Raw genomic sequence first — 18,541 nt, 5'->3', positions numbered from 1 at the left:
CATAAAAGCCTGTACTGTCTTGTGATTCCAGTCCCTTCTGCAATGATACAATGCCAACAGATAGTGCTCTTAAATGTAGACTTTGGAAAAGAAACTGATCCACACAGTTTGGTATTACGTATAGGTAAGAAATGATCAGAAGAGGACAAATCTTATAAGGCACTTACGACTGCTCAGGTAAATTGAGCAATAAGAATGCTAGACGATTCCAACCCCTCTTTTCCTAACAGACATCCTCTTGTGCAATGCAGAATCTCACTCTGGCCCTCTCTGCTGTCAGCACGGGGGATGACAACTCAGGGCCTCCCCCCTAGGTGCTAGTGAGACACCATCTCTTTCTAGTAGGTTTCCTCCGTATCTCTTTAGCATGACACAGAGAGAATGATAATATAATTGTCACTATCACTGGATTCCTCTTGGCTCATTAGCTGAGATTACAAAGTGAAGGGCAAAGAGGGACAACAATTCTTCAGTCTCATCTGAGAACAAAGATTAATGTCAACTGGCTAGCCATGCAAGCAGCAGAAATTATTCAACTAAAAGCCTGTCAATCACCATTTATTGCTGTGCCTGATGCAGCAGCTTCCTCCAGAAGCAAAGCAATCCGTAAGTACATCTGGAATAGTGTTTATGATAGTAAAATGCTAAAAAACATTCAATCAATTTTGGAAGGAATATAAATCCTCATCCTTCAGGGCATATACCAATCTCTAATTACCAGGAGGAAACTTTCCCTGGGGATCAGTTATCATATAACTGCCTGCTACAGGGTTTCTCACACTTTCCTCTGAAAAGTCCGGTATTGACCATTGTTAGAGACAAGATATTGCACTAGATGAGACAACTGGTCTGATCCAGTCTGGCAATTCCTATGCTTCTGTGTTCCTAACCTATTACTCCCATTGGAAAGTCATCAGCAAGACACAACAAATTAGCTTTCAGGATCCAGTAATCTGTCATTGGTAGTTGATTATTCTTGCAGAGTGACTTTGGTAACTGCCATGTGTGCATGAGGCACAATTTTAATGCAACTGATGGAAATGAAGGAACATCTTTCAATCAACCCTGTCCCCAGCATGGGGGCACACAACCCCCGAGTTAGCGCTGGCCACTATGGTTCTGCTTGGTTGAGACAAATATTGCAACAGCCTGCTGGAGCTAGAAGGAGAGCTTAGCTCAACGTGAGAGCTTGGATGTTGGGAAAACAAAAGGGGAACTATCAGGGAACCCAAGAATGTTCCACCTCAAATGCAGATGGGTGGTTAAGCACTGTAATAAATTGCCTAGGGAGGTTGTGGAATCTCCATCATTGGAGATTTTTAAGAGCAGGTTAGACAAACACTTGTCAGGGATGGTCTAGATAATACTTAGTCCTGCCATGAGTGCAGGGGACTGGACTAGATGACCTCTCGAGGTCCCTTCCAGTCCTATGATTCTATGAAATGTTACCCAGTGTCACCGTCTGCCATGCAAATGATAAAGTAGCTCCAGAACTGGAGTTCTAATCGTGCTACATGCAAGTGAAGAGCACTGTGTGGGAGGACAAAGAATTATTAGAGGGGCAGAGCAAGCCAAGAAAACCTGCATGACAAGCTATAAACACAAATAACTATGGAATCGTTTAAGTTTAATAGGCTGTTTTTTAAAGAAGCTCAAGTTCAGTGAACAGGAACACTTTAATCATTTTACATTTTTATAGTAAAAAACCATCTAACGTTTTAGTTCGCTAGGTTTCTTCAAATCAAAATGACTGCTTCAAACTTCAGATGACGTAATGTCTGATCCTACCGTATCTACATAGCAGTCAGTGGGTGCCCTGCCTGAGTAAGGACTGCAGCAAAAAGGGGACAGCAATACTGAATGATACAGACTAATGCAGACAAGCCAGTGTGCAAACTTCTCCTACGCAGCTCAATTGACCCCACCTGTAGCAACCACTGTTATTTCAGTCCTGAGCTCCCTGTACAGCTCTGCCACGGCACTTCATTCTTGACCACCAACACCCTCAAATATTCCAATCCTGGGATCTCCAGGACTCTGTCAACGCATCTTCACTCACAATTAAGCCACCCTGTCATTTCAACCCTGAGTCTGCTAAAGAAGTCCAACTGTGGAAAACTGAACAAGAGAAACCAACTGGAAGAGTGGGCAGATGAATTTGTTTTGATATTCTGTGAAGGGATCTTTTGCAGGTTCTTCAGTCAACCATCTGATCACCCAACACAGGGGAGTGGAATTTTAAACCACAGGGACAGGTCCTGAATGTTTTTTATTTCAAATTATTATCTATTTTGGCAGCAACCAGCAATCTAGCCCAAATATGTTTTTTTCTGGCAAATGGCAGCTCAGGATGTAGAGCAAAGAAAGAATATGTTCTCTGATGTACCCTAGGAAAGGGAGTCAGGAAACTTTAGTCCCTTTTTTTATTCATGGGTAGTGGTATGTGATCTGCACAGTGAGATGGCAGCCTTGATAGGTCCCATCATGACAGTGATGTCACGGCTCCCGCTCTAGGATGCGAATGAGGAGCTGTGACATTCCCTTCTGGTGTTATCTGGACCGGTGATCTGCTAGGTCACCCCAATCCTTGACTCTGGGAGCCAGCCCTACCCTGCTCTGCTGTGAGAACCCCCACTCCTGGGCTGTTCACGCAAAGCCTCTGGCATGCAAGCTGCTCCCAGCTACTTGCAACTGAATGACACTAGCCAATATCTCTGGTCCCAGACACAGCCCTAGGAACCTCCACCTTGCAGTGTCCAGTTATGTCCGCTGGACGCTGCAAGCTTATATGTGTTTGTCAATTTAACAAAGAAATTGATATGCACCAGGCTTGTTATCCCAAGGGGAGACTCTGTCACACTTCAAACCAAAAGCACTGCTTCAGGTAGAATAAACAAACAGATTTATTAACTATAAAGAAAGATGTTAAGTGATTATAAGTAACTCAGAGTGGTTACCAAAATAAAATAAAATAAAATATAAGCACGCAGTCTAAACTCTCAACCCTATTAGACTGGGCAGCAACTAGATTAAGCAGTTTTTCTCACTCCACTGAATATTGCAATCCTTAATATACAGGTTTGTTCCTTAAACCAGGCCAATCTCCTGTGTTGGAGTCTTGTCTTCTTCTCAGTGTCTTGGTTGCTTGCAGCATAGGTGGGGGCAGGAGAAGGGCCCATTATGTGTCCACTCTATCTGTTTTATACTCTCAGTCTATGTGCTTGGGGAGCACAAGTCCAGGCATGTCTGGAGGGCAATACTGAGTCTCTCTAAGCAAGGTTCATTGAATCACAGAAGATTAGGGTTGGAAGAGACCCTCAGGAGGTCATCTAGTCCAACCCCCTGCTCACAGCAGGACCAACACTAATTAAATCATTCCAGCCAGGGCTTTATCAAGCCAGGCCTTAAAAACCTCTAAGGATGGAGATTCCACCATCTCCCTAGATAACCCATTCCAGTGCTTCACCACCCTCCTAGTGAAATCATTTTTCCTAATATCCAAACTAGACCTCCCCCATTGCAAACTTGAGACCATTGCTCCTTGTTCTGTCATCTGCCACCACTGAGAACAGATGAGCTCCATCCTCTTTGGAACCCCTTCAGGTAGCTGAAGGCTGCTATCAAATCCTCCCTCACTCTTCTCTTCTGCAGACTAAACAAGCCCCGTTCCCTCAGCCTCTCCTCGTAAGTCATGTGCCCCAGCCCTCTGAACATTTTCGTTGCCCTCCGCTGGACTCTCTCTAATTTGGCCATATCCTTTTTGTAGTGGAGAGCCCAAAACTTGACACCATACTCCAGAGGTGGCCACACCAGTTCTGAATAGAGGGGAATAATGATCCCTCAATCTGCTGGCAATGCGCCTACTAATACAGCCCAATATGCCATTAGCCTTCTTGGTAACAAGGGCACACTGCTGACTCATATCCAGCTTCTCATCCACTGTAATCCCCAGGTCCTTTTCTGCAGAACTGCTGCTTAGCCAGTTGGTCCCCAGCCTGTAGCGGTGCATGGGATTCTTCCTTCCGAAGTGCAGGACTCTACACTTGTCCTTGTTGAACCTCATCAGATTTCCTTTGGCCCAATCCTCCAATTTGTCTAGATCACTCTGGACTCTATCCCTACCCTCCAGCATATCTACCTCTCCCCCCAGCTTAGTGTCATCTTTGAACTTGCTGAGAGTGCAATCTATCCCATCGTCCAGATCATTGATAAAGATGTTGAACAAAACCGGCCCCAGGACCCACCCCTGGGGCACTTTCCTTGATACTGGCTGCCAACTAGACATTGAGCTGTTGATCACTACCCATGGAGCCCAACAACTAGCTAGCTTTCTATCCATCTTATAGTCCACTCATCCAATCCATACTACTTTAACTTGCTGGCAAGAATACTGTGGGAGACCCGTATCAAAAACTTTGCTAAAGTCAAGATATATCATGTCCATCACTTTCCCCATATCCACAGAGCCAGTTATCTCATCATAGAAGGCAAACAGGTTGGTCAGGCATGACTTGCCTTTGGTGAATCCATGTTGACTGTTCCTGATCAACTTCCTCTCCTCCAAGTTCTTCAAAATGGTTTCCTTGAGGACCTGCTCCATGATTTTTCCAGGGACTGAGTTGAGGTTGATCGTTCTGTAATTCCCCGGGTTCTCCTTCCCTTTTTTTAAATATGGGCACTATATTTGCCTTTTTCCAATCGTCCGGGACCTCCCCCGATCGCCACAAGTTTTCACAGATAATGGCCGATGGCTCTGCAATCACATCAGTCAATTCCCTCAACACCCTCGGATGCATTAGATCTGGACCCGTGGACTTGTGCATGCCCAGCTTTTTTAAATAGCCCTTAACCTGTTCTTTCACCACTGAGGGCTGCTCACCTCCTCTCCATACTGTGCTGCCCAGGGCAGCAGTGTAGGAGCTGACCTTGTCCGTGAAGACCGAAGCAACAAAAGCATCAAGTACTTCAGCTTTTTCCACATCTGTCACTAGGTTGCCTCCCCCATTCATTAAGGGTCCCACACTTTCCCTGACCTTTTTCTTGTTGCTAACATACCTGTAGAAACCCTTCTTGTTACCCTTCACATCCCTTGCTAGCTGCAACTCCAGTTGAGTTTTGGCCTTCCTGATTACACCCCTGCATATCAGAGAAATATTATTATACTCCTCCTTAGTCATCTGACCAAAGTTTTCACTTCTTATAAGCTTCCTTTTTGAGTTTAAGCTCACCAAAGATTTCACTGTTAAGCCAAGCTGGTTGCCTGCCATATTTGCTCTTCTTTCTGCACATCGAGGACTCCGGTGGCACATTAAAGACTAACAGATTAGTCAAATCTTTTAGTCTTTAAGGTGCCACCGGACTCCTCATTGTTTTTGTGGATACAGACTAACAGAGCTACCCCTCTGATACTTTCTGCACATTGGGATGGTTTGTTCCTATGCTCTCAATAAGGCTTCTTTAAAATACAGCCAGCTTTCCTGGACTCCTTTCCCCCCTCATATTTGCATCCCAGGGGATCCTGCCCATCAGTTCCCTAAGGAAGTCAAAGTCTGCTTTTCTGAAGTTCTGAAGTTCAATATTTTGCTACTCTCCTTTCTTCCTTTTGTGAGGGTCCTGAACTCAACCATCTCATGGTCACTGCTGCCCAGGTATGGCCTCATGCAGGTGAGTCATTGCATTGTAGCTCCCTTGCTGGACTATGGCGGGACTACCGATGGTTTGTTTGACACCCCACCCGGGTGTTGGTTACTTTCCTTGCTGTTGCCTCTGGGGAGCTAATATCTGACTGATTCCCCCAACTTACAGCATGTTTTAGTGACAACCATACTACACAATTCTCATAACTTCATATGCATTCATGACATACATATATGGATAGAGAAATGACTTTCAGCAGATCATAACCTTTCCCCAATACTTTACAAGGCATGCTTTATACATAAGATCACAATTATATGAAAATGAGGAATATGGGGGTTACACCATGCTCCCCCAAGGTATAGAATGTCACAGGAGCACCAAGAAAAGTAATGGAAAATAAACTGATTTTACTTGCCTGCCGGAAAAATCATCAAGCCAGGCTGGATCGAGCACACTGCCTAAGTCCAAAAATGGGGGTCAGTGGCCTGCAGTGCACTGTCACCCTAATCCCAGCAGCGGGGAGGGAGCCAAAAAGGCCACACACCGACCCTGAAGGGAATCTGCCAAAAAGTTAACTCAGTCTCTTGCTGCATTCACTTTTCCATTGAGCCCCCTCTGCACCATGAGAGTCCTCTGAGGAAAGGATCCAGAGGCAACTTCAGGCAGTGAACTTCCTGGCAGCGTGGCCTCAGTGCCCTTCTGCTAGGGAACATTGGGGGCAGAGGGCCCCAGAACTGCCCCAGTTGGTCCCCAAGCTTTCATGAGATCTCAGGGGATCTGCAGGTTTTGGGACCTGAACACAGCAGGAGATGGAAGGGATCAAAATAGAATAGAACCTGACAGATCCCTCCACATGTACACACGCTGGCTCCTCTGTGGATTTTTCTGTGAAGGAGCAATCAGGACCATGAATCTTCTCTCAGGATTAGATGACTTTTAAAATTACATGCTATTCTGATCACTACCCCTGACAAGGTGCAAGAATGCTGCTGTGAACGCCAAAGATCTGCAGCCCTTACTCATTGCCTGAATCCGCTCTGGTCACGTAAAATGAAAGCATAATAAAATCACTTAGATGGAAGGGTTTCTTGGGTTTTTTTTCCTCTCTGTATATTGCGGAGGGATTAAAAGCAAGAATGATTATTCTTTTTCTTTGGAAGCAGAGAATATGCCTGGTGGAACAGTTACAGCATAACCTTCCACCAGGAAAGAGAAAAAATAAAAACTGGCCTGTCTGGATTCCTTAGCATTCAGGATGCAGAATGGGACCACATTCTGAGCAAAAGAAATGCCAGATTTGATTAAAAAAATAAATTAATTCCAGCCCATCCCGCTTGCAATGAAGAAGCCCATGTCAGAGCTGAAGAATCTGTGCACACAAGTTTTGGAACCAGCCTGTATTTAACCTGGCCCTACGTGTGCCTTAGAATGTTATAAATCCAGACAGCTGATGGGCTAGTGAGGAGGAAAGATTTATGCCTTTTTGCCACTGTTCCAGCATCTTGTGGTCAAGATTGCAAGTCCTGGTGGAAAGAGTTAGTCATGTTTTTTATTAAGAGGAGAGTGAGCTTCTTTCCTTGAAGCTCAAAGTACCGCACAGACCAACTAGCCCTCTTTATAAAGGAGTGACAGTCCCAAGGTATTGATTATTATTCTTTGGAAAAACATCTTTTACCCTTCTGTCTCTCCCAGTGCAATGTATTTCTATGAAGTTTTCTGCCCCAACACCCCTGTTTACAGTTTTGAAATCTTTGCAGCTATGTACAACAGCTAATTGTTATCCAGATACTGTGATGAGGGCCAAAGAAGTATCTAGATATATAGGTACCCCCCCACCCCCAAATAGCCTGAATGTGTTGATCTTCACAGCACACTAAACAACCCATTTCTTCTCCCTAGCTTTTGGAGAGGGAGGAGTTTGCTGCAAGCTGCTGGTATGAATCCGTGGTAAAGGGAGTGTTTTTCTGGTTTGGGAAGACTGCTGTGTTTGGTTTTGTTGGTCTGTATTTTTAGAGTACACCAAAGGAACCTACCCAGAGCTTTTCAGATAATCCTAAAAAAGTGCCTGTAGAAATCTAAAGAAGTAAAAATGTATTGGAGGGTGAGGAATCCCAGATTTCAAGTTTACATCTGTGCAAGAAGCAAAGGGATTGTCCATGGAAAATTACCCAAAGGGAGTACGAAAACTGTTACAAATATGGAATCAAGGGTAGAAAGTGGTAAGCACCCTCATTTACCACCCCCTTCCCAAAATAAGGGCACTTCAGGCTATATCCATGCCCTGCAAGGTAAAGCAAAACACAAAGTTCTCCTTCTTGGTTCAATTATTTGTTAAATAAAATGCTGTGTGATTTAGTATAAAAGCCTCAAGGGCTGAGTAGCACAGTGAATTCCTGCTTTACACTTTCACTTCCGATTATCTAGGTTAAAAATCTTGATTTAGGTGACCTAAATTGCCTCCCACTAGTTTCTATGTAACACACCCTCAAATCACTTTCTAGCTGGAAAATCTCCACCTCTCGCACACAAGTGGGAGAGCAATGAGTGTTGCAACATCTATAAACAAAGCCATGCAGAAGCCCTAGTCTAAGATAGCAAAGAAACTAGATAACAGAAGCAAACAGCATTAGGTTAGTGCAACCACCTCTTGGCTTTTCTAGCCCTCTGGTCTCTCCGTTTGACCAATCAAAATCAACAGGGATTATTTGCCTTCACCTGCAGTTGGTTTCTAATTTCTTCTCTTCCCCATTAAGAGTTTTCATCTGTGTTTCATCTAGATGGCTAAAAACAAAACCCTAATCCAAGCTATTAACTCTGTGTCTGCCAGACCTACGTTCATTCTCCAGGTTAATGGACCAGGCATTCTTACTGGTGCATGATTCTCTCTAATGTGGGATCTACACGTCTTCCCATTTGTAAAGAGGCAGCAAACACCTGCCAATTCTGATCCTCAATGAGAAAAAACTCCCTATTTTCATGATTGTGTCACAATCATAAATATCTTTCTGGGCTCAAATGTAGCATTTTAAGGAGCCAAGTTCTCTGCTGGTATAATTGGGTGAAATTCCATTAAGGTCAATGGAGCTGCACCAATTGATACCAGCACAGAACTTTGTCCAAGGCGTCCATATGAGAGGGGAAAGAGGGTTTCAGTTACTAACTCCTGGATGTAAAGGGAGCAGAGGCGGGTTCTAGAGGAAGAGTTAGCAGGCTTTTCATTCCGGCTGCACTATTGATACTGCAAACAAAGCCTTGCCCTGCAAAATGGATCAGAATCTGATATAGCAAAAGAAAGTTTTCATTTATACTCTGACCCTTTACACATAGAGACAACATTGCTTGGTAGCTGAAAATAGAACAACATACCAACGAGGTTTTCCAGTTGGAGACCACTGCCCTTCCCCTCTCCCCTGTCTTGCAATTTAGCGCATCAGGCAAACATGTTCTATTCTAATTACTCTGTCAAGGGAAAGGAAAGAACCTGTTGCAAGAAGAATTATGACCTTATGTTATATGATCCTAATTTATAAATAAAACAATAAAATATTGCTGACACGCCACACACAGCCCAGAACTTGGAACAACAGTAAATCCCTTTTTAAAGGAATCTGTGAATTTACTCCATGAAGGAGATGACAGCACTCTATATTACAAAGCATAGCGCAGATAGGCCAGGGTGTCGGCTTTCTCACTCCTGACGTGTTCTCACCCCCTGTTATTCCAGTCCTGGGTTCCCCAATCAGCTCTGCCAACGTAACTCAATGCCAAGTTACAACACCCCTGCTATTTCAGTCCTGACTCTGGCAAACAAGTCCAATTGTGTGAACTTGCATGATGGTTTTGCTATGAGGATGCCCGGGGGTTAAACTGAGAAAGCCCCTGGATCTGAACGAGAATGAAACAAATAGATTGGGAGGCACTCCAGGAAGTGAGGTCAGTCACCTTTCATTATGGCTGAAGATGCTGAATCGGGACAGTATCCATTAACAGGTTATTTTAGTTCCCTTTTACTTGAGTTACTCAAATGTTCTTTCAAATAATGATCCAGATAAAATTCAAATAAAATATCCAGATGGTAGTTATACCTGATGGTAAGAAAAAACTTCTGTGTTGCGTTGAAATGTTAAACCAGGGGTGGCCAACCTGAGCCTGAGAAGGAGCCAGAATTTACCAATATACATTGCCAAAGAGCCACAGTTATATGTCAGCAGTCCCCCATTAGCTCTCAGCACCTCCCATCCACTGGCAGCCCCGCTGATCAGCCTCTCCCCCTCTCTCCCTGCACCTCCCAATCAGCTGTTTTGTGGCATGCAGGAGGCTCTGGGGGGAGGAGCGAGGGCATGGCAGGCTCAGGGGAGGGGGCGGGAAGGGGTGAAGTGGGGGCAGGGCCTGTGGCAGAGCCAGGAGTTGAGCAGTGAGCACCTGGCACATTGGAAAGTTGGCGCCTGTAGCTCCAGCCCCGGAGTTGGTGCCTATACAAGGAGCCGCATATTAACTTCTGAAGAGCCGCATGTGGCTCCGGAGCCACAGGTTGGCCACCCCTGTGTTAAACTATTACGTACCATACTACCGATTTGTTCATTTTTGTTACATACCCCATTAGAAAGGCACCTATCACAAAGCAACTCAGCAATACAAAATCAACCAGAAAGGACCAAGCAGCCCAAATACCCAGGCATACCGAAATGGGGATCAACAGACTCCAGATCCCACTCCTCACTCTGCAATTACTCACTGTTTGACATTGGCAAGTAGGTTAAGCACCCAATGCTTCAGTTTCCCCTTCTGTCACACAGAGGGAAATGGGACCTGCCCAGCTTTGAGACAGCAGAGCTTGTCAAATGATTTCAAACTCTCCTAATGAATGAATTATTCACCAGTTGGTGATGGGACAAATTCTGAAGGATGTATCTGAAAAATTAGACCAGATCCTTAGCTGGTGTAAATCAACACAGCTCCATTGACTTCAATAGATCTGTGCCAATGTACATCACCTGAGGCTCTGACCCACTGCATTTGACCATCTAGACAGCTAGTGGAGCAGTGAAAAAATGTATATGAAGCTAATTTATTCCACAATTTGTGCCCCCAAATGTCAAATATGCGATGTGAAAATACTATTTGACCAGCTGTAGTACAGGAATTTGGAGATCCTTGACTGAAAGGTAGCAGATGATATGGCCTCTCACAGCAGTGAAGTAAATGGAGTTATTTCTGACATGCACCATGTGAGAGGAGAATCAGACTCTGTAATTGCACAGATTGTTCATTGTGATTATTCTATGAGGATGAAGGTGATGGGCTGGTTGGTATAACTGGGGTGGCAGATGGGATGAGTTTCCATCCGTGTGTTGTGAAGAATTAACTGAACTATCAGAGCAGTATCCACCACCTAAACTGCTCTTTCTTCCCCCAGTCCACATAATTATAACATTGGGGCAGGCCTACACTAGAAGCGCTACATCGGCGTAGCTGTGCTGCTGTAGCGCTTCTGGTGAAGACGCTCTAAGCCAACAGCAGCACAATTACTCCACCTCCACAAGACATAGCGCCAGTGTGGACAGTGCATAGGTCTCTGTAACTTGCATTGCTCAGAAGGGTGTCTTTTTCACACCTCTGAGCAACATAAGTTAGTTCGACGTAAGCGGTAGTGTAGACCTGTCCATTGTTTTTCATGCTCTTATTAGCCCACGTGCGACAGATGATGTGACAGTGCAATGTGGGCTTCCATTTAAATTGCCTAGGGAGGTTGTGGAATCTCCATCTCTGGAGATATTTAAGAGTAGGTTAGATAAATGTCTATCAGGAATGGTCTAGACAGTACTTGGTCCTGCCATGCAGGCAAGGGACTGGACTCGATGACCTCTCGAGGTCCCTTCCAGTCCTAGAATCTATGAATCTATACTATGAATCTATTTCACAGCATGGGTTGATCATTTCCTCTGTTAAGAATTACTATCCCCATTTCACAGATGGGTAAAGTTGAGGTACAGAGAAGTGAAAGCCCAAAGTCACACAGTGAATGCAGCCAAGGACAGAAGCCAGAGAGTGCTGACTCCTAATACTATGCAGTTTTAAAGCCTTGGCATTTCCTACCATCCAGCCTAAAAACCTGCCTGACTAGTTTATTTTCATTTTAAATGTAAAGGACAACCGTGTAAAAATTCGACCAGTGCAGGGGAACACGTGGGTTCATATTTAATCCAGGAGGCTCTTGAACTGAGGCCTAGAACATGAAAGTGGCGCTGGTTATAGAGGTAAAGGCACAAAGGAGGACAGAGCATTGTTCCTGAACTAGTGTTTCAGGCACCATGGAAGCACTATCATTCTCGGGATGTTAATGGGACTGTTAATGGGACAGTCATGAGTGCACATATTGATGGAGGGGATACTAGGAAATGGGAAACAGGAAAGGGAATAGAGAGAAAATACTGGATTATGATATTTGGATTTAGACCACAGATGGGCGGATGGGAATATGGTGACCCCTAGGCAGTTGTGTAAAAGTCAGATGGGCCAGGGAGAACTAACTGACTCTGCTCCTTAGCCCACTCCCAGCAGCACGTGTCAGAAAGGACGGTGGGCTGGTCCAGGCTCTGGTTATTGGTATTTTTTTCTGTGACTGGTCTATAATGTGGAATGACAAAGGTACAGTAAGGAAACCAATTTTCTTTTCTGTGTTAAGGAATTCAGGGTCCCTCAGCGTTCTCTGCCCACCCTCAGGTCTCTGCTTCCCTCTGCACCACAGGCTTCTCAGAGCCATCAGGGAAGCTCAACTTCCTAAGAAGGTAGGAATGTCCTCCTCAGACATTTAATGATGCTGCTAATGACCATGGACATTTTATGTAATTAATGCATTTGTTTCTCATGAGAGAATGTGTTTTGTGAGTGAAGTACAAGGCCCTCAGGCAGCCCTGCCCTGGGAAATAGGAGATGTCAGGGCTGGAGGGCTTGTTCTCGGATGTCTCTGTGTGATCTGAACAGAGGTGAATTACCTTCAGCTGCCCTTTTGAAGAAGACTTTGCAGCTGCCGCAGGTGAGAGCTCCGTAGTGGCACCCAGAAGCTTCATCGCCGCAAATCAGGCAAGTCTTCTGCGGTGGAAAGTAATAGTCAATGGGCAAAACGTGGTCCCTGCCAGCCTCCAACCTTCAGGGATAAAAGAGAAAGGGAGCAAGATAAAGAGAGTCAACAAACACGGTCTAGGTGAGCTGTGGGTGAGCTCAGCGTGCAGTGCTTGGGAGACTGCTCACTTCAAAACACTAGACTCAAGAAACAGGAGGGGTCATACGTATGAAGGCGGGAAACAATAGAGCTGAGGCTCCACTCTGACAGCACGCTAGTTTCATGCTAGTGTCACCCTGCTGACTTTGGCGGGGAGATTACTCTTAGTGTATAGTATGAGTGAGAGCAGCATCAGACCCAGTGCTCATAACTCAGTCCTGTCTTGATGAGGGCTTCCGGGGGTTAGATCCGTAAGGCGCCTCTTTGGAACAGGCCACTGTACTGCCAACTTAGCTGTGGCTTCAGGACTCAAGCCCAAATGCGGTATAGCACTGCAGAGACCCTGCATTGTCAGTCGGCTATTTGGGCCAAATCCATCAAAGTCAGTGCTGTTTCGCTGACGATTAATTTGGCCCTTTGATTTTTAATCTGAACAATTTAATTTTTGCAATACCATCAAGCCTCTTGCAGGCTGCTCCTCTCCTCTCTCTTTCTCCCGGCTAGGTTTGCAACACATCCCTCTCTGAAGGCCCAGTGGTGGCTGCATAGACCTTCTTTCAGTTAAGGATGGGCAGACAGGACTCCTTCTATCACTGATCCAGTGCAGATGGAGAAGTCCCTGCTGAAAACAGGAGGCACTTGCTCCCCTCACACCAGGTTTGAGAGTGCAGTCTCTGCAGTGCTCCCTGTATCTACTGGCCTACAGAGCCAAAGTCCAGATCCAAACATTAACCCTGTGATATCCCATGCAGTAACAATAAGGACTAATAGCTAGAACTGGGCCAGGGACCATCTTCGTTTTCTGTCTTTGTACTGTGCCTAAGGCAAGGGGGGTCCAGTCCTGTGAACGGGGCTCCTACGCACCAGGCAATGCAAATCATAAATCATAATCATATTTTATGAAATAGTGAAGTTTCCATTGATACCCCAAGAGCTGCAAACATCCATGCCACTGAACCGATACCTTAAATGGAACGATTTGGCTCCATAACTCTCTTCAGTCATGTCTCAAAAACGTAGCCCAAGAGGGGACTGGATAGCTCAGTGAACAGCAATGGGCTATAGAGCATTTCATTACAAGGTCACTGGTATCAGCAGTGATCAAAGTTCATTGTGGAGTCAATCTAATTCCTAGCAGATATCACAAAACACCCCAAAACCTCAGCTACAATCACCACCATTGGCTATTCAGCTGACAGGCCAAAGACTGAACTCCTTTCTTAGACCTAGAGATGGCTCCACCTGTCAGGGCTAAGATCCCTGTCACGGACAGAGAGAGTGAATGATGCTGCTGCTGCACCCCATGTGTGTGGTACCCCCTTGGTAGAGAGAGGACCTCAGTCACCAGAGCTGTCAATCCAGCACTCAAATCCCTCTCAAACAAGCCCCCGCGGCCCTCAACTGCATAAAGAAAACAGCAGAGTGGGAAGCCCTGCCACAGCACTTCCCTTTGAATGAATTCCAACTGTAGGTGAGCCAGCCACCATTACAACTGCCAGTGAAACAGCAGGACTCGATTATGAGCAGATGTGCTGGGCTGACTGGTAAAACACTGAGGCTGACAGAAGGACTTCTTTTCAACCAGTCTATCAACTAATGCAAAACTGTCCAACAGGCTGTGGGGATGGGCCCCTCTCCCCACTCCCACCGAATCAGATATTTCACCTGAACCTTTCCTCCTCCAAAGGAGCACTCTCTCATATCCCCAGTGCAACCCTGAGGACAATATCTCTCCTCCTCCCCCACCCCGCCCCCCCAATATCTCTATCCCATTTGGAATGCATGCCCACCTTCAAGATGTTGTAACTGGCCAAAAAGCTCTTTGCAGTCCAGCCCACCAGTGATACTTATTAAACATCCAGGGGGATTGCACATTCCCACCCCATGGGTGAGTATGCTGCTCGCTCAGCATTGTCACCATCTGTTAGCCCAGCGAGCAGGAGACAGGGATGGTGAATCAAACCTAGGGTGACCAGATGTCCCTATTTTATAGGGACAGTCCTGATTTTTGGATCTTTTTCTTATATAGGCTCCTATTACCCCCCCACCCCCGTCCCGATTTTTCACACTTGCTGTCTGGTCACCCTAACACGCTAATACAGAGCAGGGACTGGGATGGACAGAGCATGGGCGTGCACTAGGATGATGCAGTAACCCCCTGGTTTGTTTGCTCCATTTCTTTGGGGCAGGGGTCATGTCATTGCTCAATTTGGGCCAGATTCTGCTGGCCCCCACTGAGTGCAATGCAGGGCATAAGAGCCTTCCCCTATTCACTGTACAGCCCACATAAGTGCCGAGCCGAAACCCAGAACTAAGGTGGCATGGAGGAGTGGGCAGGAGGTAAAGTAATAGCTCAATCTCCTCCCAATGCACTGGCCAGCAGAGCCAGCTGGCTGTGTGGAGTGAGGGGCGCAGTCTGCACCCCGCATAAAGATGTAGTAGCAGATGAGCTGCCTCTGTGTGCCAGGGGGAGCTCTGGAAAGCATATTATCTCCCACAAGGCAGAATGCCTCCTGCTTCCTCAGGGTAGCTCTGCACCCCACCCCACCATGGGCTATACCCAAATGGCACAATGTACAAATATTAAATTTCATTTAGAACAATAACAATACACAGTGAATGTTTTTCTTCTTATCTAACCACTTAACTGTCATCTTACACTTATTAATCTACAATTCAGAGCCTTTTCTCTGACATGAAAACTTACGCCTTTAACCTGTCCTCTGATATACACTCTGTGCAGCTGTGTGACTCACTAAATCACATATGTTCAGCAGCTGATTTTCAAGAAGACATGGCATGAAGATTGTGTATCAGAGTTATTAGATAATGCATGTACTGGCAGTGACATTGGGAAGTTCGATCATATTTTATTGTTAGTTTCTTATTTACGATTTGTTTGCAGTAACACCTATAAAGTGCTAGGCAAATAATGCTTAATATCACGTAATATGGAAAGGGACACTAACATCTGTTTGGCTCAAATTTTAACCTGCTTTTGCTTCTATCTGTTTGCAAAATCCATATAACCTCTAGATCTAGTTTAACCCTGCACATACTTTAATAAATGTGCTACTGAAAATCAAACTAGGAGTGAGCAACCCTTCAGTAACAAATCCTGCAATCTTTACTCAGTTGAATAATCGTTACACACAGGAAGAAACATTGCAGGATCGCACTCTTAATATGAACAAATGATGGAGAAAACCAAACAAAATTACCACAGAAACAGATGACAGTTTCAAGCTTCCAGGGAGCTGATTACAAACAGTGAGGAAAACGTCCCTTGAGTTTCCTATTTTCATTGTCCAGTGCTCCTGTCACTTACACAGACCTCAGAGCATAGTGACGCTTTCTGGTGGTTCCCCCTACCCCACCCACAACTGTAATTTATCATGGATTCTATATATTGAAAAACAGTCTATATTTATCTGCCATTGGACTGGTTCCCGTTAGCCTTTGCCCAGTGTGCCTGTGTGCTCTGCAGTATCACAGGCCTTTCTGCACTTTGGCATATGATTCAAGAGGAAGCCTGTGCACTCAGGAAGAGCTGCCTGTGAAAATAAGGCTTAATTAAATAAATGCACATGCATTATTTGCAGGTCCCAGTTCCCAACTTTTCCCACTTGAGTTCCAACTTTTTATTATTTCATAATGGATTTATATTTTTGCTACTCCAAACTAATAGCATTGTCACATGAAACGGGAGCGCTGTTTGTTGTACCTTTCTTTATGTGAGTTTCACAATTAATTAGGCAAAGCAGGTTATTAAAAGCTTCTTTAAAATGTAGGGCTAGGTCCTGCATCCCTAATCCCATGAGTAACCCCAGTGAGACTACTCACATGAGTAAGGGCTGCAGGGTCAAACTCTTAGGCCTTGTCTACATGGGAAAGTTTTACCATATGTACCAGTGTAGTTGTACCCCTAGACTTCCCTTATTCTGGACACACTTACTCTGGTATGAGTGGGTTTTTTTTAGTTTAGCTTAAACCCCTCCCTTCTCAAGAGACATAAGCTAAATTGAAAAAAGGCCACTCTTATACCAGAATAAGAGTGTCCACTTCGGGGAGAGGTTGGTGGGTTAGTATAACTATATTGGTTTAAATTCATATATTAGATTATACTGACAAAACTTCCCCATGTAGAAAAGCCCTTGTATTCTGTGAACATAGTAAACATCCTTTTTAAATTTTTGACCCTATCAGCCACAAAACAGACCTTCCTTAAAGGACAGTATCACTGCAGTTTGCCTTTCAACTAGTTTAGGGTCAGATTTTCAGAAGCTTGCAAACACTTTTTAAAGTTTCACCCTTAAAGATAGAACATAAAATCCTGGATTTATTGAAGTGAATGGGAGTTTGCCGTTCACTTCACTGGGGGCAGGATTTCACCTAATAGTTCAAGGGTCTAATTCTGCATTCACTTGCACTATTGTAAATCAGTCCAATGAAGTCAATGGAGTTAGAGGGTGTAAGTGAGATGAGAATCAGGCTTGGCTTTGTCTCTTCATTTACCTACCTGATCTAGCTATCAGCTGCATCATCCAGTAATGTTCTCACCTTTGTGCCCCTCACCCCATAGCTATACAGAATCCTCCGGAGCGGCAGCTGAAGATCAAGACCAACAATTCAATTCTACAGTCCAAAGGTTAACTAAATTTTGGGACCAATGTTCTCTTCTTTGTAATTAGATGTGGTGATCAAAATAAATGCCAAGTTACACTGGAAGTTTCCTTTGGAGAAAAGTTTGAGTCGAAACCGGTTCTCCATGTCCTTTTTATTAAAGAATAAGGAGCCACACTTCTGGGGAATATTCCATTGCAGAGTCACAGGACATTGAACTCTCCTTCCCTGATGATCTCAATTTACAAGGCTGTAAATTTATGTTCTCTTTTATTTGACAGGTAGATGAAATGGAATGAGATATATGCTTACTGCAATATAACTGCTATATATTATGCATGTACTAATGCCATAAACATTTTGTTACATTGTTCTCTGGCCCTTTGCCAACTTGTCTATTTTTTCCACCCTTTGCATCCCAGCTGTTATAGGGATGGTGAACTCTCTGGGGCAGGGATTGTCTTCTTTGGAGCATGTCCGTACAGCACCTAGCACAACGGGGCACTTGTCCTCAACTGAGGTTCCTAGACACTATTGTAACACAAGTGGTACAAAAATAACAGTTTTGTAGCAAATGTCCTCACACTGCAGGATTTGCTGCTGTCCTAGATACACTACCCACCTCTCCTTTAATGGTCTGCCACATTTTTCTTTCCATTGGATAGAGTCTGAAATCTGAAAATTACTTAATTTATCCTTTTCCACATGGCAAATCTTAAGTTCTTCCTCCCCTTATCCTATCTATTTATTATGGAAAAGAAGTAAATATGCCTCCCTGTTGTTTACCTCTCCATTTCTGCAGCAGCTGTTTTGGTGATATCAGTATGAATGTGCAATTCTGGAATGAGCAATTTTTGTAGCTTAATTGCGTAAAGTTTCAAGGCAAGATAATAATTAAAACTTGTCAGGCACAACACTGACATGGCAGTTTTTAAAATAATTCTCGGCAACAGATTTGTGTGTTCATGTATGTGCACGTGTGTGTGCACGTGCAGATGGGTATCTCTATCAATAGAAGAGCCTACATCCAGTCTCTAATTTTGCACATCCAGTTTT

At 44.6% G+C, this 18,541-nt stretch overlaps 1 protein-coding gene across 1 annotated transcript in view; it reads right to left on the bottom strand.

Annotated features, from left to right (window-relative positions):
* Positions 1-18,541, bottom strand: part of AR (androgen receptor) — a 123,576-nt gene that overhangs the window by 49,234 nt on the left and 55,801 nt on the right. Inside the window, exon 2 of the mRNA XM_054039635.1 lies at positions 12,636-12,787. Coding sequence (XP_053895610.1) covers positions 12,636-12,787 — 152 coding nt within the window. The remainder of the gene's footprint in view (positions 1-12,635; positions 12,788-18,541) is intronic.

Source organism: Malaclemys terrapin, chromosome 9 (assembly GCF_027887155.1).
Source record: "Malaclemys terrapin pileata isolate rMalTer1 chromosome 9, rMalTer1.hap1, whole genome shotgun sequence".
Classification (NCBI taxonomy): Eukaryota; Metazoa; Chordata; order Testudines; family Emydidae; genus Malaclemys; species Malaclemys terrapin.
This window is presented reverse-complemented; position numbering and strand designations above follow the sequence as displayed.